This window comes from Anopheles marshallii, chromosome X (genome assembly GCF_943734725.1).
Source record: "Anopheles marshallii chromosome X, idAnoMarsDA_429_01, whole genome shotgun sequence".
NCBI lineage: Eukaryota > Metazoa > Arthropoda > Insecta > Diptera > Culicidae > Anopheles > Anopheles marshallii.
The window spans coordinates 12,415,180-12,440,585 of record NC_071325.1 but is presented as its reverse complement, the minus strand read 5'-3'; the positions used below and the strand labels follow the sequence as shown (position 1 = coordinate 12,440,585).

General features: G+C 42.5%; 3 protein-coding genes across 3 annotated transcripts; 2 read left to right on the top strand and 1 right to left on the bottom strand.

Moving 5' to 3' along the window:
* Nucleotides 1-5,098: 5,098 nt before the first annotated feature.
* On the top strand, nt 5,099-20,528 carry LOC128719853 (uncharacterized). Its single transcript, XM_053813495.1, has 3 exons — nt 5,099-5,137; nt 10,623-10,674; nt 19,495-20,528. Exons 1-3 carry the CDS (start codon nt 5,099-5,101, stop codon nt 20,526-20,528), a joined length of 1,125 nt encoding a protein of 374 aa, XP_053669470.1.
* Nucleotides 20,529-22,271: 1,743 nt separating this feature from the next.
* LOC128711515 (5-hydroxyisourate hydrolase) lies at nt 22,272-22,872 on the top strand (the record flags this gene model as incomplete). Its single annotated transcript, XM_053806398.1, has 2 exons — nt 22,272-22,697; nt 22,783-22,872. Coding segments are annotated over 2 exons (516 nt in total), but the record flags the coding sequence as incomplete, so codon positions are not given.
* Nucleotides 22,873-23,027: 155 nt separating this feature from the next.
* LOC128713679 (prostaglandin reductase 1-like) lies at nt 23,028-24,096 on the bottom strand. Its single transcript, XM_053808546.1, has 2 exons — nt 23,991-24,096; nt 23,028-23,920 (listed from the first exon to the last, which is right to left on the bottom strand). Exons 1-2 carry the CDS (start codon nt 24,094-24,096, stop codon nt 23,028-23,030), a joined length of 999 nt encoding a protein of 332 aa, XP_053664521.1.
* Nucleotides 24,097-25,406: the final 1,310 nt, after the last annotated feature.

The following is a 25,406-nucleotide window of genomic DNA, read 5'->3' as shown; positions in this document are numbered from 1 at the left end:
CGAACCGGCAGGAAAGCCGAGAACGAAAATCCAATTAACTGGCTGTTTAGACCAACCCATTGCACGTGGAAAAAGCGAAACGCACTGCGGTCGAGTGGGAAAGATGTTACCAGACGGTGGAAGCTTTTCTTCTCCGTCTGCCAAACACTTGTTCCATAATCGCGAATCGAATCCGTCGGAACCAGGAAACACGGTTCGTACGAACGGGTTCATGGCACAAGCCACTTTCTTCCTCATCTCGCCGGGTGACCGTACAGACGCGTGAACGGCCCACTCGTTTCTCTCTCACAGCATAATGGGAAGGGGGTAACGTTGACGCCCAATTCTCGCACCATGACTGCATAGCTCGCACTGCACAATCATGCCGTGGAACGCGCCGCATGCAAGCAGCTAGTGGACGGGGTTTTTTATGTGCTTCAGCAATTATTGGTTGTAAACATATGGTACCGTAAAAACGGCACTTAATCGTGATTTCACTCTTTAGGCACGCGTGATGTAAACACTGCTTCTTCTGGCGATGGGAAGCAGTCCCCCTTCCTGTATGCGTTTTGTGAAGTACCTCACAAAGGGCATGATAACAACAATCTTTAAAAATATGTTGAGAATTGTTCAAGTCACCGTGGGATTTTATTTCTGTTTGATTACACCAATCAACTCGTTTGAATTAATTGTGTTGTAATTTTAATGTTTGTGTAGTGATTCCTCCTGTCCCATGCTGCTCTGTTTATTCTGCCACTTCATCGCTTGTGCCTACTGACATACACCATCCGCCCAGCGAAGTATCATTTACGGAATCCCACTCTGCAAGTTCCCACCGGGCCTTGCGCTCTGTTATGTCTAATGTTTTTCGTCTTCACTTTCGTCGTACTGTCCTTTCTCTATTCTTTACTATCCTTTCTCGTGCTGACTGGTCTTTTTTTGTCAATGTACATCAGTCGACGAGACTGTGCTGTTTTTCAATGTCCTTGATTCATCTGCCCTCCAATTCTGCTGTCTCCTCCTAAACCTCCGTGGTCAGACAATACTCTGCGCCATCTGAAGAAAGACAGGAGAAAATATCTTCGTGCTTCCCATTTTGAGCGCTCTATTTATCCAGTCCTTCACTTTTGCTGTAGTTCTGCTATCAGCTTAAATCAACACGGATTTATGCTTGGTCGTTCTACTACAACTTGTCTTTCTTTTTTTGTCTCCACAGTATTTCGCAATTTCTAGGCTGGATCACAGGTGGTCGTGATTTACACGGATTTTCATGCAGCCTTTGATAGTATTTCAGCCTTTGATAGATCTCCTACTGGCAAAATTATTCATGCTAGGTTTTAGCAGTTCGATTGTTGGTTGGCTATCCTCATATTTAAAAGGCCGCTCATGTGTAGTGAAGCTTGGTACCAGCTTGTCCAGAAGTTTAACTTGCACGTCGAGTGTGCCGCATGGTAGTATGCTCAGTCCTCTTTTGTTTGCCTTGTTTATCAATGACGTCTGCAGTGTTTTACCACCAGATGGTTATCTCCTGTATGCTGACGACATTAAGATCTTTCTTCCTATTCCTACATCTGCAGACTGTGTCATTCTTCAACGCTTTCTCGACTTGTTTGCTGTTTGGTGTTCGTCCAATTTCCTCCGTCCTCTGTACCGATAAATGTCCGGTGAAAGAAGGTTGTAGATCGTTTTCCCACGTTCACTCTGTAATGGTACTCTTACCCGTGTTTTCTTTATTCGTGACCTTGGGGTTATACTTGACGATAAATTGAACTGCAAATTGCAACTTAAGCAAAGCGAACAGGACATTAAGCTTCATAATGCGTGCTACTTCTGATTTTAGAAATCTTTTCTGCCTGCGGATGTTATATTGCAGTCTGGTATGCTCTATTTCGAACATGCTAGCGCTGTTTGGAGTCCTTGTAGCATTGAAGTTTGTTCGAGAATCGAAAGCGTACAGCGATATTTCTTGAGGGCGGTTTTTCGACGCTTGTATAGAAACCAACCCCTACCCACTTATGATATGCGTTATCAGCTTTTAGGCATTGCAACCTCAGGTCAAAGACGTCATTTAGCACAAGCTTTTTGGTGTGGGTGGATTTCTGCTCGACTCAACGGATGCACCTGATCTTCTTTAGTCTATTTGTTTCTATGTTCCTTCCCGTACTCGTAAACCCGTCACACTTTTTATTGCTTTAATGATCCTCTCCTCTCGACTTTCAGATGGTTTAATCATTTTTCTGATCATTTCGATTTCAACTTTTCCCTAGCTTCCTTCCGTTCTAGTGTTCGTTCTCAATGTTAATGCCTACCTACTCTTTTTTTGATGTTCCTTTTACCGGTTCCCATTGCTCCCGCTTGAAGTTTTTAGATAGTCCTTGTGTTAAATTATTTTGTCCTTATCATTAGTTTTAGTTTTGTATTAGTGGACATTGTTGAGCCATTAAAGGCAGATTAAAGTTAATAAATGAATATTAATAAAAATAATAATATCAATAATAATAATCATCATCATCATAACAGATTTATCAAAGAAAAATAAACAATACGCTTTTTTATAACTTTTACACCTTGCTGATATTTCCAATAGCGCATGGAAGCCAATAAAATTTCAAGGTGGTAAGGGTTTAATTAAGGGGAATTTCCTTCCGAACCTACTACGTTCGTTCCGTTCCTTCTGCGGAACGATCGAACCAGTGGTCGTTTTATCCCCTTAGAGGCCCTGAACGGAATGGTAGTTGGGGCCTATAATTAAAAAAAAATCCGGTGGGAGGGGTAAACAAATTTCATAAATTACTATTGGGGGCTCCCAGTGTAAAATGACCCCCCACGGCCGCCCAGTCCGCTAGGCTTAGAGGGTTGGATTCCGTGCGGAATGGATTTACGCTAAAACTGGACAGATACTGACTGAAGGACGAAATAAACCAACGTTTAAGAAGTTTTTACAAAAATACAATTATAAAACTTAACTACGTCCGTTAATGACTTTAGTTGCGATCAGGTTGAATATTACTTCGTTTATATTTTGATCTTTGTCTCTGTCTTATATGTTGACATTTTTCTAAAAGATCACTCGAACTTGACATACCACTCGTTATTACATATCTCATATGACATACCATACCTTCTGAAAATTTCAACCTCTGATCGAAAATTATCGTCGTTAGTAGCGAAGAATGCATGCAAATAGCAAATTCCAAAGTTTGGAGGTTTATAATTTTTTAAAGGTAATCCAATATCGATGCAATGTATAGATGAAAGTTAATTTAACTATTCTAGTTTACAATGCTACTCATAAGCCGCCTCAACTCAACTCCGTTTGTATGTTATAGCTCTTCAAAGTTGACCTGATTTTTGTCGATAAAATGACAAATTATCAAAAATATTTTGTTTAGCTCTTTATGAAATTTTCACAACAAAATGCTTTTGATAGTTAGTAGAGTTGTGTACCACAGGTCTAAAATAAATTTGACTCCTGGCATACAGCTCCAACGACTATCGAAAGCAATTTGTTGTAGAAATTATACTATATATATATATTAAAGTACTTAAATAATTATTTGTAACGTTTTAAATTTATTTCGAAAAAATATTATGTCAACTTTGAAGAGCCTTAACACGAGAACGGGTTTGTGTTGAGGGAACGTATTACTTGCAATGTAAACTAGAAGAGTTAAACTAATTTTCATCTATACATTGCATCGATATTGGATAACGTTTACAAAAGTTATAAGCCTCCAAACCTTCTGGCTACCCGTGTAGCCCGGTTGCCAGGATTAGGTGTATTGAAAAAAAAATATAATCCAAAAAACAGTGATTAAACAATTTCTAAAAAATGCAACACATACTTTTCTTATAAAAATACCACAAATTTCATATATATTAAAAGTATTGAATAACGACGATTCATAGAAAAAAAGTTATAAGCAAATAATAACGCCTGGGCTACCAGGGTTGCCAGGAATAGGGTTAAAAAAAGAACCTGGTTCCGTTCCGTTCCGCAAAACGAAAGAACTTTCACATCACATCTCTTATTAATGTGCTTCGTTTCTTTAAAAAAAATCAACCACTGAATATAAAAGTATAAACGATATTATAAAAGAAATTCGAGTTACGCAAATAACTGTGGCAAGCATTGTAATTCGGAAAAAGTCGGCACACATGCATGTGCTTACTATCTCACGAAAATATTCGCAACCCAACCCTACGAGCCTTTGTTGTTCTGAAAACTCTTCAAATTTAGAAGTAAAGAAGTTAAACTCAAAAAAAGTTTGTGTGAGGTAATATAAATTCCAAGCATGCTTAGATATGGCAGTCAATTATAATGTTTATCTAAAAAAAGGTTTGTTTTATGCAAAAAAAATAAAAACAAACTGCGACCTAGAAAACGTTCTTTGCCCTACGGTTTTTGCTGATTCGACCGGACCAGTTCTGCTTGGTATAGGGTTGAAACCGTCACGTACAGCTCTCGCAAAGTGTAGCTCCAACACACCGTGAACGGAAAAAAACATTTCTAGTGCGAACGTAGGAAGCTGGAGGGGAGCAGCAGGAAAGAGAACAAAGGGTTTTTTGGTGTTGTTGCTTTTTAGAACCCACAACCAGCAGCACATAGCCATGCAAATGTGCGTGCTGCACGTCTATTATGTGAAACAATAACACCCACACAGACTATGCAGCTTGAAATGAGTCCTGCTAGACCGATGTAAGATACAAACACTTGCACAGTTATACAGTAGCACATCTTCTAAGACCTACTAACCATCTCCCCTATTCTCATAACTCCCGTGCTGCCCCTTCCACACACTCCGTCTGCTTCATGTAGCACAGCTGGAGCAATACACGGTGAGTAACACAAGGGCGTTTCGCCGAGTTAGAGCGAGCACTGCACTCAGAGAACGCACGAAGTAGGATATCGAGCGCTATTCCATAGGCAGAACCATTGCCGCGCAAGTGTCGTTACGAAGTGGACGCAAAATCTGCATTGATTGAGTTGAGGGTGACAAGTGACAATCTTTGTCTGGTGAAGTGAATTGGATTCTTTCGGTGGTTGAAGTGTTGCGTTTTCGTTGTGCATTCTTTTGTTGTTTTTTTTGCTCTTGTGTGTGCCAATATCGTGAGCTGGATGGATGCCGTCACACCGATAATGGAGCTGATAAATCAGGTAGGTGCTCATAGTGCGGTAGAAGAAGATTTGATTAATGTGGGACAGGTTCTATTTTACATCAACGTCATTTTGGGCGATCATGTGCAAGTGACGGTATAATATTCGCAATTTCCTTAGTGCTTGGTGCAAGTGGACAATGTTACTGTTGAGTTTAATACTGTAATATGTGATGCTGTATGCGAAATTGTGTATAAAGTTTGGGTTTTTTTAAAGAATTTCTTAGTTTATTTGCTAAAAGATTGGTTGGAAATTCACACGAGTTACCCTGAAGCGCTCGTGACGATCGTGATGGGTTTTTAATACCGGAGTTACTCTCCCACTCACATACGCCTCGGAGACGTGCACCTTGCGGAAAATTAACCCTGTTAGACGTGTTACAGAGGAAAATGTCCATTTGGATCCGTTTTTGTGGAAATATATTGGGGGGAGCTGCTATAATGGCGATTTTTATAAGGGGTTATTTGTAGTTGCTGTGATGAAGTGTGCATTAGCATGACACCTGACACCTGACACCTGTCGTCCACATCGGTAGAAGGAGGGGTGTGGCAGGTTTAACGGTTGGGGACGGAAGCGGACTGACCCTGGGGGGCTCCCCCTTAGGAGGGGTTCCGCGGGTTTCGCTTCGACTCGCATTTAAGGGGACTAAGGGGAAGCCACCCCCTCCCCCCTCCCTCCCACCAACCCTTTTTTAATTCAACAAGAACGGCCAGGCCAATACAATTCACATTCGGTTGAAGACATTTCCTTCTCCAAACAATGAAACGTCTCCTTGTCCCGGGTGTACTTGTCCCCGAGCCCCCACCCCTCCCTTCCCCCCTCCCTCCCTCCCTACCCCCTTTGAGCTGGTCTGATTTGGTGATGTCACCCCCTGTTCATTTTTTTTTTAATTTGGAGCCCCAACTATCATTCCGCTTAGGGCTTCCAATTTCAATTCGAATATGGACAATTAAACTACCGAGATACCGAGAGTTTTGCAATAATTTACAACAGTTTTAGCGAATTCCAGGCACAATAATGCTACAACTTCATCGGGAAATGGTTTATTCCGGGGCTGTTTCCACAGTTCGCTTTTGGTGCGGCATTCGTCCAAGCAGCCGCACGGTGCGACATTTGAGGTACAAAGTAGTCACAACTCCGCCTCTCGGTGCTGACCTCATCAGATGACCATGGGCCATGACCAATCCGTACCGTCCGCAGCACCGTTTGTTAGCAAAACAAACACAGTCAGAAAGCCACACAAATAACAGCTGCAAAGCAATGCGATTGGTTCGAGATCCGCTTTATCAGATAAGGTTGTTCAAAATGAGCGGCATGTGCGTGGGTGTGCGTGTGGGATTGAATGCTAATCATTGCACGCTTAATTTAAAATCTAACCCGTGCAATAAGTCCAGAGTCCACCAGCAGAAACAGGTGATTGGGAAAAGAGATAGAACGCGTCGTAAATTATTATTTTCAAACAAACAACTATTGCTTTTTCACTTCGGTTGTTGGAGGCCGTCGGAAATTCCAGTAAACTGGACACCTTATTGTTGCGTAACGTTGTCCCATCGTCGGCTCAACACAGGCGACCATTTTTATGATTGTGTGATGCACCGTTTTGCCGTGTGCATCCGGTACCCTCGTGCCGATCGCGCGTTGTGCAGTGAACAGCACCAACAACAACAATACAGGGTAATAGATAGGCAAACTTATTGAATCGCGACAGCGAATACGATGAACTGGAAGATTGCTAACACTGATTGTAAAACACTGTACAGAAACGCAAAAACTGGTTAATATACAAAATTTTACGAAATTTTAACGAAATGACGTACAGTTATGTCCCGTGTTACGCGATACTCGGATTATGCGAATTTGGGATACGCGTATCTTAAAACTTTGACAGTTCGTGTTACTTTGTACATGATTATTTGTTTTAATTGTCAAACTTAATTTTTTTTTTTGTAAATACATAACATTTTAATGTTAAAAACATAAATTTTAGTAAAAATTTACTCTAATCGTTGATATAATCGTAAAAATATCAATTAATATTGTGCCAAATATAAACAATACTATAAAAGGGGATTCGAGTTAGGCGAATTTCTCTGGCACGCATTATTCGTGTGAGACTGTCACTACACAGTTAGCGATTGTCGCAATTGCGACTGCGACTTTGTCAAACTCTATACAGGGGTCGTCACATCGCGACATTTCGCAATATTTTTTGTACAGAGTTTGTCAAAGTCGCCGTCGCAATTGCGACAATCGCTAACTGGGTAGAGACAGTCTAACTCGGGAAAAGACAGCAGGGGTCTGCAAAGTACAACAGGGGTCTTCAAACTTTTCAACCCGCGGGCCGCATTAGTAGACACAATGATAGCGTGGGGGCCAGTGGCGGAACAATCCCCTCGGGGGCCCTGGGCGGAATGATAGTTGAGGCCCGTATTTAAAAAAAAAATGTCCGTGGGTGGGAGGGGGGTGGAGTTAGCTACGAGGCCCCTCAAATGGAGGTGGGTCCCCAACTGTCTGTTGGTCGTGCGCATATTTGAAAACTGTTGACCGGGGTGGGGGTTGAAGGTGGGGTGGGGGGGGGGTGTTACTCTTAGGGGTCCCCACTTTTAAAATTTATATACTTTTCCTTATTAAACAGCTTTTCCGGGGGCCCTTCACGGGGCGAGGCCCTGGGTGCCTACCCCGCCCATCGTTTGATCCGCCACTGGTGGGGGCCACTAACTCCAAATGATTTTTTTTTCATAATTTTTAGAGTTAAATGTTACAAACTGTTACGGTAATTAATGGTAGAGAAAAAATATAACAACTTATTTTAATTAAATATTTTCTTAACATTGTTGTTACCTAATGTTACCATTACCATAGATGGTCTTGAGGACCGTAGTTTAGAAACAGCTGATGTACAGAAAAGGAATAAAAAATTATATTAAATAACGATATATATTTGTGATTTGATTTTTTAATTAAATTTAATCGTCAAAAAAAGTTCATTTTATAACTATATAATTGTATTCGTTATAATTGAGCTTTAATACCATTCTTCCCGTTTTTCGTATTCGTACTCCTGAATCGCGATTCAGTAAGATTGGCACGTCATACCCTATCGATCGTAAAACGCTGCACATTGCAACAACAGTATATCCGTGTGCAAGGGAAACGCGAGAATAGGTGGGAACTGCAAAAAAAAAGAAAGAACAAAGGTTCCGGAATGACCGAACGCTCAAGGGTGTAAACTGATGAAGGCACAGGAAGAGTCATAATTGTCCAGAGCACGGCATCGCCTTCGGCCGACGTACAGAAAGCGCACCTCAGTTGGGATAGAAAGGGGGGGGGGGTTTATGGTGGGGAGCATGTTGTAAATGCCACAAAAAAACGGGTATGTTTGTCCCGAGATATTCGCTAATAAGTTAATTAACGGCGCATCCATCTGGGTACTTGGATGGATTTTTGTTCCGTTTTTTCTGCACCGTTACCATATCACAACGTTCACACTTCAGCAACGCAACTGCCGCAACTGCATTCTTGTACCGAAACTGCAATTTTATTAACACACACACCCGGTCAACGGTCAAGCGAATGTTGGGGAAATTGTAAACTTTTTTGTTTTCTTTTGACGCGCCGCAAAGCGGAATGTTGGTAAGAGCTTGCGTCTGCTTTGTTTATCTTCCAACTGAGCCATATAAATGATTCAAAATTCCATCTTCAATTTGATTCCAAAATAAACTACAGCTGAAGGAGCTGAAGTGCTCGAAAGTTTGTTTTGTTGGTAATTAAGGCAGTTCTAGGGCCCTATCGAACCACGATTTTTACTTCATATAATTGGAGGGGAGCCACTCCCCCCCCCCCCCCTCCGGCGGTCAATAATTTGTTACAATACATCATGACAACCCACCTCCCTCCCACCACGGTTTTTTCTCCTATTTGTGTGTGACCACCACCTCCCCCAACAAAGAAAACGTTTTTTTTTACATTAGGGGCCCCAACTATCCTTCCGCCCCGGGCCTCTAAGGGGATACGGTTGTCCACATCCATGAGAGCCAAGTAAATGAGTTGGTGGGGTACTCACTTCCATAATACAGTGGTGGAAAACAAACGAAACCAACACTCACGCTTTGCATAGCCGACGCTGCTGGGTGCGTCACGGCACGTACATCGACCGTCATAAAAGCCGCTCGTTAACGCACACAACGCTCCGCCCTTTCGATTACGTCAGTAATCGATCCAATTAAGTGGTTGCGTGCGCGTGTTAGAACCAATCTCGATGCGTGTATACACTTCGCTTGCGGTGCTATCCAATGCCTTGAGGCGTATTGCGCGTGCGCCGTGGATAGAAGAGCGCACCGCCGCGTACACCGTTGAACGGTAGCAAGAACGAGACCAGCACAGCACGAATACGACGCTGGGAAACGTGATGTGCGGCGCAACACACACATACGCTGCAATAGCACGCAATAGCTTGCAGTAGGCATATCGTTACAGTATTGCCGATATGGCCCTGACTATTCTAACGAAACAAAAAATTATTTTTGTATTTTTTTTTATTTGGTTTGCGGATGTTTATGGCCCAGTCAATATGCAAGCGGTCTCGCGAGTTGAAACAATGCCAGCGCGAGCGAATGCTATAACCCCCAAGTTTCTTTGTTTTGCTGGAAGTGATTCCAGACGGATCCGCAAAGTGTTCAGGGAACGCTTCTTCTTATGCTTCGTAGCACAACCTTCAACCCTTTCCGCCGTGCTACCACCACGGCTCGAACGGGTCACCACCGTTGGTAACGAAACGACACACAGTGCACGTTCAATCGCGATCGACCGTTCCTGCTTTACGTAATCTCGAACATGTCCGGCTGAAAACGAACATTTTAACTACCGGTGCAGCATGTCGCTGCATTGCTGACCTTGGCGCTTGTGCAGATGTTAACGTTCCCCAGTAAGCAACGATAATGGGGCGATGGGTGTAAATCTGCAAAAAGGGAAACAGTTCAACTCCGTGCCAGATCTTCACCGTGTGCGACAAAGCTTGGAAAAGATAACAACTTCAAGGCCGACGGGTAACACTTGACGACGCAGTGTGAGCTCCTTAGGAAGCCCGTGCCGTACCAGACTATTACGATGGGGGAGAGGGGGGAGGGGGGAGGCTGGATGACTCTCAGGGCACTTATGCTACCACCAAAGGTCTGCGTCAAGAATGTGTTCTCTTCAACCTAGCGCTAGAGCGCGTCTTCCACCGTCGGCTCGAAGGTGAAAACTTCGGAGTCACACTCGTCGGGTCGCCAGCATACGCCGACGGCATTGGTTCACGGCACTCTTACCAAAGCGCCCAGTTCCTAACAAATCCCCTTTTCTGCTTTATTTGCCCATTATGAGATCATTATCGTCTTGTCGAAAATTCTCATATTTATGTGGCAAAGTTTTTTTTTTCTTTTCCGTAAATCGCTTTCTTCCATGACAGACTATACATATTGACATATACACCCTTTATTCGTTACAGAATGCATTGCCCAAGCTGCCGGGAATCATGTTCGGGACGGATGATATTGCGGGTAAGTATTAAATTTTGTGATGCATTATAGTAACTAATCAATTAATAACAATGACAGCTATAATACACAATTTCATGTTCATACAATCTCTACCATTTCATAAAAAATCACATTCATGTTTATAGTTCAATAATTCTGCCGTACTTGATGAAGGACTTTTATAAACTTGTCAAATGTTATTATATGTTGTTAATATTATTATTATGTTATTATTATCAAGTCCAGAGACAAGTCTGTTTTTTTGCCAGCTTCAGATACGAGCGTTACGCTCAAGTAACGCATCTATTATACTGTGCGCCTACTAGGTATGCAATTGCTGCATCATATGTATAGCGAATTGCATAACTTATGGGCGCATAGTTTACCCATTCGAGCAGTTATCATTTATTCCTGGAGGCCGTGTGATTGCGCCCTAAAATGCATCGAATAAAACAGTGTTTTTATGTTAATTATGATTTTAAAATGTGCTTAAAACGTTTAAGAATATTTATTGTACTTGTGGTGCATGCTCGGTGAAAGATTTTCCCTTTATTTATCGTTTAGTTTAGCGGTACATAAAGGGAACATATTTGAACATCATAGATGCAATGTCGACCTTATGTCGACTGTACTAAATTTTAAATTTGAATTTGAATTTTGAATTTGAATTTGAATTTTGAATTTGAAAAGTGAGCTTTCAATTCAAGTTGTTGTATTGTACTAAATCTTAGAACTTATGTTTAGAACAGTAAGCTTCCAAGCTATATTGTGAATATTACATGTGGATCTAGGAGTTTTCCCCCTTCCATAAACATTTTCTTTGCGTTTTGAACTAAACGAACTCGTTTATATGCTGACGTTAGACAAAAAAGGGTTGTAGAAATCGATAAACCTGTGAAACTAATGGTTGGTTTGGAAATGGTTTATGATAATAAACAAGCTTAAAACTCCTATTACTGCCTGTAAATATAAAAAATAAACAGTACTACCGAGCATTTTCGCGTGCTTATTTCGCGTAGTTTAAAATTTGTTCATATAATTATATTTTTTATGTAGGTTTTAGATAAAACATTGCAAATAATGGGTTAATAAAAAAAATGATATTTTTCCAAAGTATCGGGATCCGCTTCGCAATAGGTTTGTGGTGTTCAAACATTCCATCACAAAAAACAATGCTTTTCTTCCTAGTTCTCACAACGGTTCGATCATAACCCATCTGTTTGCAATCCATCCTTTTTACTCTACAACAGCAAGGCTGCGTAAGCGGGTCGTAAGAGCAAGCCCGCTGATCTGCTCTCGTGAGAATTATTTCCGATTCCTCTTTCACTTCGTGCTTTTTGGACGCTTTGTGGACGCATCCACGGCAGGATCCAATTTTTTTGAGTTTTTGACGTGTGTGCCCAGCCTTTTTCTTTTTGGTTTGTCGGAGGAGAGAATCTTCATAGAGAACCCACGTCTAGAGAATGCCTGCTCGTATGCAGGAGGCACCACACCCTAGGCACTGCCCGATTCGCCGGAGCGCCTACGAACTAAAAACTCCTCCGGCCTCAGGACCTATGCCGGATGGTCCGTTAAGACATTACGTCAGCGATAGGCCTGTTTGGGTACATTTGTATACTTGCACGAAGTTGACAAAACCACCACGGCGCCGCGCGATGACATTGGTTAGATGTCAGGCGTTCGAGATGATCACGAAATCAGCAAGGACAGCTACGCATGGCAACTATCAGTACGTCAGTCTACTCCCCTCGTGTTTGGTAGGTAAGATCCACGTATAGACTAGAGGTTGGGGGTTGTTAAGCTCCCAAGCTTCAAAGTCACGCTTCAACATACCTCCCACACGAGTCTATGCTGCAGTGGCGCGATTGCCCACATGGCGTTCCCCTACAGCGGGTGCATACTACGATGCCTCTAACACTGATAGTACACTTGCCACAGAATACACCAGCCAACTACCACTTGTTGACTTCAAGACGTGTCAGCGTTCGACTGCCGGGGGTGTATTTGTGACCACGTCCTTTGCCATCCAACTACTGCGTGTGGCTAACTGTGGAGACTTTAGGCAGTCAACGACTGTAGATGGACCTGGAGGATCAGGCCAGCTCCCCAGATGCTGGACCCTTCACCCCCTACAGCGTTTAGGCCATTCGTCTCACCGTTGTTAGCTTTAGTCACTGACACCGATGACCACTTTCGAAGGTTTCACAACAGTAGTTTTCACGCGCTCGCCTCATGGAAATCAAGGTCATTGCTGCATGTGCGAAACTCCGGATAACTAGTCCATATGGAGTACTCCCGGCTGGATGTTTCGCACTAGCAAATCACCGAGGGAGGTGTTGGCGCACCACCCCTGCCATTTCAGCTGGCTCTATCTGAGTGCAACCACGGTTGAGATCAGAAATATTAAAAAATCTCCATCCCTCTCGTTAAACAAGAATAGTTTATTCACATCTCTCCAGGCCTTTCGCCTGTCTCAGGATGGTGGGAAGGGTGGGTAGTACCTCAGAGATTCATGAATCCTCGACGAATGGCCTAAACGCTGTAGGGGGTGAAGGGTCCTGCAAATACGATGAAGCTGGCCCGATCCTCAAGATTCAAGAATCCTCAAAGATTCATGAATCCCTTCGGAAACATAATTTTGAGCTTTTTTTTGTCCGAAATAAGAACTTGTATACACATGAAGTTGTTATTAGCACTGTACTATTATTAGCAGCATTTTTAATGCTAGATAATGCTTAAACTAATCGAGCTGAATTTTATTCTAGTGACCGTAACTTTGTGACGCCTTAAAAATTGACCTTGGTCTTAAATTCCTATTAGGAGTCTGGAAGTTTATACTTTCAAGAAAGATGTATTGAAGGGATTCCGAATAATAGAAAATTAGTACGGTATGTGGTGTGGGTAGAGTAGTGCCACTAGATCAAGGCAGCAGATAAAAGAGCATTTGTCAGTTTTCTTTGCAATGAACAAAGATTTATTTCATTATACTTATTCTTTAAACTATTGAAATATTTTTAGTTTCAAAAAACGTATTAACACGTTGAGATTAGTCTAAGGGCAACGCAAAGGTCAGTGGAATAAAATTCAGCTCGATTAGTTTAAGCAAGTTAGCGTTAATGCTAGCATCATTAATAATAACTTCATCTGTATAAAATTGCTTATTTAGGACGAAAAAATAATAAAAAAAAATTCAAAATTATGTTTCCTGAGGGATCCATGAATCTCTGAGGATTCTGAGGAAAACATCTATTACCGAAGTAATTACGTTTTGTTTTGGATATGACTAGTTTATTATTTATTTTTTTTATAATGGAATGACAGCCAAAGGCCGTATGATCGACATAGTTTGCCGAAATTTAACAGCTACGGGCATTTCCTCCCAGTTATGAGCCTTATCCCGGGCTTGCTCGGTTGTCCTATAAACTAGCTTATGACTATGGATTGCTGCTATAGTGGCTATTGATGCGGATTGAGTGATGGTATTCGGGTTAAGGCAGTGGTGGTGGTGGCGGTGATGGTCTCGTTTATTGTGATGCTGATGCTGGTTGGTTGGTATCGATAGTGGTTGTTGTGACTGTTTGTGATGTTATGCTGGGCTATTGATTTTGCTGCAGGTCTATTGTTGGAGTTGTGCTATGGACCGGTGACATAAAACAAGCACGTAGAATTAGTGTAACATTTAACTTGTTGCAGGTAGGAACGATACAACCGTGCTTATTGTTTTTTTCCGCCTCCGTGGATGTTCGGAGATGCTGCCGTGTCCCAGAGGGGTCGCGTTGGTGTCGGAATCTATGTGGCACTATACGAATATGACGTAGGACAACATTTAACATTTAATGGATCAATTGGAAGGATGGCAAGTGTTGTGTTGCTGATACAGCATTTATTTCTACAATTAAAAGTTACAGCTACAAGTAATAAAAATATATTGCACTCAGAGGAAGCCGGCTGTCCTTTACCAAGGCACGTAGAAGAGAGCGTGCGAGAATGTGTGTGCCAGTTGCACACGTCATCAGGTGGCCATCTCCTGTCACATGTGTGTGGCTTAAGCGTAGTAGCCACACACTAGAACATCTCCAACATCCCCCCTCTTTAAAAACCTGTTGTACGCAGCCATCCACTGTGGAGTTTTTCGAACCCGCGAAGAACGACGTTGAGCCTGTGCTGGGGATGGTGTTCCGCTATCAGCTGTTGCAAACCCTGGTGAGGTCCAGGGGATTGCAACGTCTCCGATATTCTTGTTGACGACAATAAAGATGAAGATGAAGACGTAGACATCTCTTTGCGTTGATGTATCACATGTTTCGGCTGACTGGAACTCTTCTCACTAAGTATCCCAGCTGTCCAGGAGTATATCCAAAAGTTATTGCAGACCGCAATGCATCTTCTTGATAATTAGTACCATCAGCATGACTTGAATCGACACGCGACCTCAGTTGATTAATGTGCAATCTCATTCGCCTGCCGGTTAAACTCTCCACAACATACATTACACAGCCAACGCTCGCACGAATGATGCCAGGAATCCATGTCCACTTGCTACGTTGGTACTCCTTCGCATACACCAGATCACCTATTTTATAATTCCTCCGACGAATCTGCGCATCATTAGTCACCGGAGTAACAATTGGAGGCACTCGTAACAACTCCAAACAAGTACGAATTCTGCGTCCGAATATAACCTCTGCTGGCGATTTCCTTTGGTCTAGCTGACTGTTAGGGGTACTTCTATACGTAAGCAGGAAAAGGTCTAACGCTTCTTGAGGTGCGGTGTCCGAATTTGTTCTATTCCATTGCTGGTGCAGAACTCCTCTTATGCTGCATTGACAAAACGGTGTACCGTTATCGCTAACCAACACATTTGGCATCCCAAGTCTAGCGAATATTCCTCGTGTGATATTCTTAAAGGCGAAGTCCAGAGAGCTCGTATTGATTTTTAAACTTTTATTTTAAAACGGACAAAAGGTTTCTGCTTACAGTCGGGCAGAGTTTTCCCTTACACGGTTAACAATTAAACACCGATCCGCAAATCTTTATCCGATATTTATACCAAACTCTTCCTACCTAATCCTAGCTAACTTTATGTATCCCTAATTATCTTATACTAACTATTCTATGTTACTAATGGCTATCCCTATCTTTATGTAACCTATCCTATTCTATCCTTTTTCACTATACAACTACCAATCACGATCTTCTCTATGAATTACTATCAGACTAACAAATATAAACGCACAACTGTCTAGCTATAATTATCGTACTATAATCTAACGTAAACGTACTAGCCATAAATTTCGCATGTGACACAATTGCTATAACGTAGGTACTCATGCGTTGAAATAGGGCGGTTGTAAAATGCGCCTTCGGTGGCGCCTTTTTTGGCCCGTGAGTCGGCCTACTCATTGCCGGGAACTCCACAATGAGCCAAGTAATTCCAAAACTTTGTTAATAAAATAGTCTTTGCTCTTAACAGACTTCTCTGTTTTTAGCACCTCAACTGCGCTTAAACTATCAGTATAGACGAAGTACTGACCAGAAGGACCTGTACCCTGAAGGACCTCCGTTGTTATGCCATAAAACACCGAAGCCCGTACCCTCCCCCAGAAGACGATCCATCAGTGAGGAACTGTTTTGAAGGGTCTAAATGGCCATACTTGTTCCTAAAACTGCCCGGAACGACCTTCGGGCGAAGATCATTAGGTATGGGCTTGGTTTCCTGGTCGCAACGAAGAATCTGTACATACAAAAGAACTGTAGGCCTCAGGGAGGGCAGCACGGTTTATTGCTTGTGAGGCGCTAGGGTGTACTTGTAGGGAAATAAAATCATTAAATACATAAATGATTTTGCTCTTTGAGTCTACCCCTAATAGTGCTTCAAAATTTTCTATAATCAAGGGATTTGATACTGAGGATCGGACCAGAAGACGAAGTGAGTGCAGCTCAAAATGAAGTTTCAGCGGCATCACTACTAGGGACATGCTGTGAGTGGATTTCATGCTCCCTAGTACGAGTCTAAGACATCGGTACTGTATTCTTCCTAGTTGTAACATCAACGTTTTGGGGTGCCCAATGGAAGCATATGCTCCCATACTTCAAAATCGGATAGCACCGCAGTTTTGTACAATCGCGGGGCAGCTGATGGGTGTGCGCCCCACCAAAAACCTGTGATTGTCCTCAAAAAGCTGATTCTTTTGGAACACTTTTGTACCAGAGGGGTGTTCCATTTTAATCTAGAATTCAACCAAATACCTAGGTATCGAAAATTGTCGGATATTGTCGGATAGGACGGATAGGTATCGAAAATTGTCGGATATATTTTTTCCCCGTACAAAAAGTCATCAGGTTTCGGTTCAAATAGTCCTCTTTGTCTGTTATTTGCGGTATCGCTATCGGTTTTTGAAGCAGAAAACGTGATACCTAGACTATCTGCCCACTTGGTGAGATTGTCCAAGGTGGTTTGCAAAGGTTCTCGTATATCGATGGTGCTTCTACCCGCGACTGAAATAACACCATCGTCTGCCAATGGTCTAATGCTGCAGGCCGCCAGACAGGTGTCTATATCCTTTACATAAAAGATGTATAGCAGGGGGCACAAACAGGACCCTTGTGCTAGTCCACGGAAGCTGGTCCGTTTATTTTTACGTGACCATTATCAAAATTCATTACTTTTTCCGACAAAAAATTGAAGAGAAAATTGTTCATCTTCGGACTCAGTCCCGCATTTTCTAGCATTGGACACAGTTTCCAAGGAGAAACTGCGTCATAAGCCCCCTGTATATCCAGGAAGATACAACCCATGTTTTGCTAGCGAGAGTTACCAGTAAGCACTTTATGTGCGTTTCGCCGTCAGCAGTATATGTGTACCAGCCACCACCTCTAGTAACAGCAGTCGACAACCAGCACCTAGAATGCAAACGTTGACGATTTCGACAATCGCACCGATCGCGGTATCGAAGACGCCGAATCAACAAAAAAACCTTTCCCCGTCCAATTCCCTTCCGATAACCAAATTGTTAAAATAGTTCGTAAAAATCACTCTTGGTTTAACAGCAGACACGTCTAGTCGGCTTTATTCCAATACCCGAAACATTAACTCGAGCACGGGCAAGTTAGATTTCTGTTGTAAGAAGCGCTAGGCAGTTCGTTTGTACCCTTTGCTTTGCGAAATCCAAATTGGGTAGCTGAAGGAAGACCGTTTGATTCAAGCCATTCTTCTAAACGAAAAAGAATCATCTTTTCAAGGAGTTTTCTCAGACAAGAAAGTAACGTAATAGGGTGGTATGATTCGTGGCTTGATGCCGGTTTACCAGGCTTCAGAATGGTGGCTACCTTCACCTCTCTCCAGTCGGGCGGGACGATGACTCCCACAGTTGGTTAAATAACTCCAACGATCGTTTCTTTCCCACGTCTGGTAAGTTCTGAGGCAATTTACTTTTCACCTGATCCAAACCTGGGGTAGAATTTTCGCCTGATCCAAACCTGGGGTAGCCATTAACCAGTCGCCGGAAAAAAACTTTCGCTCTCATTAATATGACTAGTTTAATTGGATATAAAACTATCACTATTATTTGTGGCGATTTCAATACTCGTAATAGAGCCTGGAACTGAAACGAGTTTTTAGTTTAAGCCTCGTTTTTTTCTTACTTTTGTTTGCTTTCTTCACGTATAAGAAGAAAAAAAACAAATAATAAAGCAGGGTTTTTTTTATAACATTTCCCTTCAAATATTAATTACAAAACACAAACAGTTCTGATATATATTCGTAAAAAAACAGCTAGACTAGTTAGATTCACAACAATGAGAAGTGTACAGATATCATGCCCATTATGCTGATTGAAAGCAAAAATCATGTATTAATAACACAGTTTATTGATGTAACTACTACTACTACTACTTCTAATACTACTACTACTGCTACTACTACTGATACTACCACTATTTGAGCTGGTTCTGTTCGAATCGAATCAGGAAAAAGCTCCGACATCGCCAAGTAAATTCATAAACTCTGTATAAATGTTACTAAGTGCACGGAAAATGGTTCCCTGTGCTTAATAGAAATATGTAAATTTTATTTCGCCTTTAACTCCTCACTCCTTCCGCCCAGTCTGAACACACCTATCTTGAGCACGAGCAATTTGTCTTTCAATTGCGCGAAGAATACACAAGATCCCAAGCCCAAATCCCTCTCAAACCGTCCATGTCCACTATCAAAACCATTCCAAAAGCAGGCCTTTACTATGGAATAGACTTGAAGATCGGATTCGAATGAATTAATCTAACTCTTCTAATTTCCATTACGTTCAGATCTAATGACCTTAAGATGCGTTTTGTAGTGAAAATTTGATAAGGTACTTAAATAAATATGTTTTAGTTACGGCTCAGGGTATCCAGGGTTTTTCTTTACGACAAGAACTATGTAAACTTTGAAAAGCGATTACATAAAAAACGACTTTGAGTTCTGGCTTTATGGCGATAGTAATAGAAGCTAAAAAAGTAAGATTAATTTTCATCCAAATACTACATCCATATCGGGTTGCGCATTAAATAGTTATTCGTTTTTAAAGTTGGACGCTCCCCGAGTAGCCCGGTTGTCAGCAAAAGGGTGTTTTTTTTGGTTTCCGTGTGAATTTCGATTTCTTTAAAGCTTTCAACTCGTTGCACTATGGTTCTGATTGGGCTCAGATGCCAACGTCGCATGCATGTCGCTTGCTTAACCCATAGTGCGAGTTGAAATATTTCACCCAACTTTTCATCTTTCAAAAAAGCTTTCATTTTGGTGCTTTCGTTTGTACAACTTCAACTTCCATTTCAAGCTAATTCTTTGCTCTTTTCTTTCCACAGTGCAAATGAGTGTGTTCCTGGCAATCACCGGCATGGTCACCTACGCATCTTTGATGCTGATTAACCTAGTCGGTCGCGCCGCCAGGCACAGCTTAATCCTTGTGCTCGAGCAGGTGTTTTTGGCATCGTTCGGTCTGTTTCTGACGCTTACGAGCATCATAGTGCAAATGCTGGTCGAAGATATGGATCTGGCATACCGTGTGCTTTCCATCTGCATACTAATCTCCCACTCCATCCTGGCCATACTCTTCCTGGTGACGAAGATCAAGCATATGCATCGGGTGGCAGACCGTATGAATGCCACCTCCAACCAGGTGGATCGTATACGAAGCTTCCGTCGCGCTCTGCCCAGAAACAATGGGGTAATGGAAGTTAACCGCAGCGACCGATACACATATCGGTTTGTCAATCCGGGTTCGACCACCGGCAACGAATTGATGATTCCGACGAACTTGAGACTCGCGTCGAGCTTGTTTGAGCCGCGAGTTCCGACCTACTGCGAACCGTACCGTGCGATCAGAACTCCTGAACCGATTTCGTCCAACAGCAGCCAGGCAGCTGGAAGACGAACCGAGCTGGTGTCCAACGGCGTCTCGATCACTGAACTATCGGAATCGATACCGTCTAGCACCCGTCAGGCATCTGGTGACACATCTGACCTGTCAGGGTGTACCAACCGCCCAACAACGCTTAGACCGTTCCGCTTACCTCCGTCTACCTTTCACCGGGGAACAGACTCGGTTGAATCTACTGCCGCACTTCTAGCCGAGGACGAACCGAAACCTCCTCCGCTACCCAAACGTCCGAACTCATTCAATAGCGATGCAGAACCAAAGCCATCCACCAGTCGTCAAACCATGCCGTCGCTGCTGTCGGATGCGGCTTCTATCGCTGCAGAAGCCTGTGGCAACAGACGTTCGGAACCAATTCCAAGTACCAGCCGTCCGACAAGCTTGGAACCATGTGTGTCTTACAAGAGTGGCGATGACTATGGTAAGCGCATACTCCTTCCCGCAACTTCTGCAGAGATCTAAAAATACCCAAATCATACAATGTCGTGTAATTGTCTCTCTCTCTCTCTCCCCCCCCCTCCCACTGTTTATCTCTCATTCGCTCTTTACCTTAGTCAATGTCTCTCTCTCTTCCTCTCTCTTTCTCTCTCTTTAACTGTTGACTCTCTCTTAGGAGTTGGAAGTTAAGAAAGATTAATGAAACTTCGGCTTTAACTCGGCATGATGGATACGCGAACAGCCTTGTAGACAGTCCCTGATTGAACTTCCTTACGTTCTGCTAATGAGTTTTATCTTATCTTTTCTTTTGTACCGTTAATACTTGCAGTCATCATGAGTCGCCTCGGAAAAAAAACTTATGTTTAGCAAACAAATGCATCAAATATGAACTTCTAATGAAAAAAAAAAACACTTAACTATATAATCCCGCACACCGATAAACAAAAAAAGGCGTTATTGAGCAGAAAAATCTACAACAACAAAATGTTTAAGATATATTCCATATAGTTATTCAAAAAAACTGGTTACCAAGCTGAGCTTCTTATAATCATCACAGCGAAGTAAAAATGAAAAGGAATATTACTAAACATTTTTTAAAAATGTTAACAAGTCTTGAATGGTCCAACAAGGCAGGAATTGTAATCCATTTCAATTCGTTTCAATGCATTTTTGAGCTTTTCAAATCGTTTATCACTTTAAACATTTAAGCATTAATGTATCGGAAAAATATATGAACCAACAACTAACTCACTAATAGCAATACGGCTATATATTTCTTATATGAAATAAAATGAGCGGCCAGGTAGTGTATTTGGTATTGGCACCGATTCCATACGACAGAACCGAGACCAAATCCCGTTTGCTAAGACTGTTTTCCCGTAGCACGGACTGACAATCAGGCTACATGGTAAAATAAGTCGATACGTCCTGGCCGTATTAATCGAGAAAAAATAAATAAAACTAAATCACTAACATTATTTATCAAATCAAGTATGTCTGTTAACCAGCATATCGCTATACATTTTAATAATGTAAAGTTTTCAACAGTTTTTTTTTCTATTATTTACTCGTTCAACATATAATGTTTGTAAAATGTGAACCAACTCGTATCCTCTATATTGCAAACATGTTTTTCTAATAAAACATACAACGCATAACAAGAGAGAAAACTTAAACATACAACATATAACAACAGTCGATCTTAACATATAAAATAACAAAGATTTTGACCATTCGCGACATTTCGCAACATTATGTACGGCAAATTCTTCCATAACAACGATCGAACGTACGATAAGATTGATGCATCTAGAAGCTTCTACCGATATGCCCAAAACATGTGGCATCATCAGGAAAATCGATCAGAAGATTACCGAGCGTTGAAGCAATGTGCAGGAGCGTGTGCGAGACGAACGAAACGAATATTGATAGCGAGCATAGGGAAAAGAGTGAGCAAAACAAAAGAAGATAACAGGCAGAAGGGTAGCCAAACATTACTTGCTATGTGCGTGTGCTTCCACCAAATCGGTTTGCGGTTGAACATTGTACATCTCAATATTGTTATCATCGTTTCCCATGTTCTGGAACTTCCAATAAGTTGCTGTATGATAGGCATTGGTCACTTTGCTGGTGTTGTTAGAGATGACTGCGTTATGTATAAATACGTGCAGCATCGTATAGTCTGCGCACCACGTCTAGTATCAACCAACACGAGCACCTTCGTCAGAAGCAGATTGAACATACATACATAAATCGACAAACATATAATTCGCTTGCGCACGTTACCAACGCCGTCAACGCACAATAAAGATGCTGGCAGCACTGGCAGCTGCACTGACGGTTCTGCTTATCGCAGATGCCGTGCCTTCGACTGCGGCGGCAGCAGCAACGATCAACAGCAGCCTTCACACTGACATCAGCAACGACACGGACACGATGCAGAAGCTTTCGACGCACATTCTCGATACAACGCGCGGTAAGCCGGCGACGGAGGTACCGGTGACGCTGCATTACCGCACATCCAGCCAAACCTGGACCAAGATCAGTACGGGCATTACCGACAGTGACGGACGCTTCCGGAGCTTCTTCACTGAAGGTCAATCGGCGCTGGAGAAGGGTGTGTATAAGCTACATTTCGATGTTGGGCCGTACTTCCGTGGACGCAGTGTCGAAAGTCTGTATCCCTTCATTGAGGTAAGTCACCAATGGTTTTCTCCACACACAGGCACACGCAGCCACATAACATTCATTTACCAAAACAATTTCTTTCCCGTTGCAGATCGTGTTCACCGTTGCTGATCCGCTACAACATTATCATATACCGCTGTTGCTGAATCCGTTCGGTTACTCAACGTACCGTGGTTCATAGCAAGCAGTCTGAACAATAAACACTCCACACATTTGTAACTCCACTAATGCATCATACGAAATAATAAACGATAGCGGGTTGCGTTCACAACACCCCAAAGTTGTTGGCTTTATTCTATGCAATTCCTGAAGACCAGTTTGATTGCTGTGCGCCGGTTAGACCTTTACCACCGCCTTACCAGTGTTTCCACCGGTGAGCATGCTTACGAAGGCTTTCGGCATCTGCTCGAAACCCTCCGTGATCGTTTCCTGGTAGGTCAGTTTGCCCTCCTCGATCCAGCGGAGATTTTGCAGGATACCCTCCATCCAACGGTTGGTCCAGCGGGTCACGAGGAAACCTTCCTGGCAGAGTTGCTTAAATACGAACTCACGCTGCGGGTCGGACACCTGCACCCGTGCATCATTGTAGTTGGAGATCGTCCCACACACAGAAATCCGCCCGTACAAATTCATCTGTCCCAGCACAGCCTCCGAGATGTATCCACCCACGTTGTCGAAGTAGCAGTCCACACCTTTCGGGGCGGACTCTTTCAGCGCAGCGGAAAATCCGCTCTGTCCCACCTTACGATAGTTGATGGTCGCGTCGAATCCAAGCTGCCGCAACCATTCACATTTGTCATCGGTACCGGCGATACCAACTACCCGGCAACCCTTGATCTTCGCTATCTGCCCAACAACACTACCCACCGCACCGGCTGCCCCACTCACGACTACCGTTTCGCCTTCCTTGGGTCGACAGAGCTCCAGAAAACCAAAGTACGCCGTATTGCCCGGCATACCGAGTATGCCGACACCGAGCGACCGTGGATGCTTTCCAAACGAGGGCAAAACGTACGGCTTGCTATCGCCCGACTTATTCGGATTGACGATGGTGTGCGTGCGCCAACCGAAATTACCGAACACGTACGAACCGACCGGGTAACTAGCGTTACGGCTTGCCGTTACCTTTGCCACCTGTCCGCCAATCATCAGCGAACCAGCCGGATAGCTTGCCATGTACGGGCGCATGTACGGATCGACGCTTAGAAACTCAGCCTCGGCAAGAAATTCTGAAAGGAACAAAGAAAAAATAAGACTATTGAAAAATTGCGCTTTCAGCAAATCGTGGTTGGTCCATACCATTATCAGCTGGTTCTGGCAAAACTTCCTCCTCCAGCTTGAAATTCTCGTCTTTCGGCAACCCCTCGAATGGCTTCACGTAAATCCACTTTCGTGCAACCACCATTGCTGCTGTTTACCTCTCTGGAACAGGACGATGAACTGGCAACAGGTGAATCGAGACTACTACAGCACCGGTCTGCACACAACTTAATATAAATCGATCAACAGTGTCGTCAACCGTGTGCAAAGATAACACGTACACTAGTATTGAGAGTCAGCTGTCTTCAGTTTGTAATGCGTAGGCCAACGGGTTTCACGAAAAAGGTAAGGTTATCATCAGTTTCTTCAATCGAAATTAATCAACGTTAAATAAGAAAAATGTAATTGTGATAAGAATAAAATAATCTGTGTGAGTTAAATGTGAATTTCAGCAATCTGCACAGTAATAAAAATCTACTCAGCAAAGTAAAAATTATTTTATTATTACTAAGCAATTGATCGTAATAAAGTTGGTTTTCAAAATTTAATTCACTTTGAAATTGGAAGGAATGAACCATTAAAGCAGTAATCTCGAAGGTAAGAAAGTGTGTTTGATAGTTTGATAATAGTTAAGTTTCCTAACGGTTGAAGTTGAAATAATAATCCTTAAAACAAGATAATGTTGGTATTCATGTAACGATCCTCTCTCTCTCTCTCTCTCTCTCTCTCTCTCTCTCTGAAGTATAATTATTTACCTTACCTCAGGTCTAATTTTTCCAAGTGACTATCGGCGCTCCGAGGTAGTTATATTAACTGCTACTTGTTTCAATTAAAGCAAGAAATAAAAAGTTGCTTACGCCGATTTTAGATTAAAAAGAAATGCTTTTATAAGAGCATGAGTTGTATTATAATACCACAGAACGAACAAGCGCACGCCAGCCCGTGTGCAGATCTAAACAAAATTCTTATCGTACAAATAAACATCAAACCGGAATCGGGTGGAATCTGTTCCACTCCTCACAATTTCTACCTAGCGGTGCTCGACTCTAGCAACCCTCGCAAGCCTCAATGAAATTGAAAACCACGCCAAAGAGCTTCGTTTGATTTTGTTATCTTAAATTTGACTACTCTTATCTCTATTCGACAAGATTAGATTATGTTGCATAACAGTCACGCTCATGCTTCTATTTATAAGCTAGCAGCAATGATATCAACTGCATTGTTAAATATAACTATTTTGTTTTATTTTCCGTTTTTTTCCGATTTTCCTCTCATCCAACTCTTCGTAACAGATTGTGTTACACACTTTTTACATTTAAACCATGATTGAAAATGCCTTAGTTGGAATGATTCATTCGCAGTTATGCGGGTCTAACATTGATGCGACTGTTTGTTCCTGGTTGCCATCACAGCTGCTTCCTTAGAACAAACCGGAGCTTCGGTTCGATGTTGGAT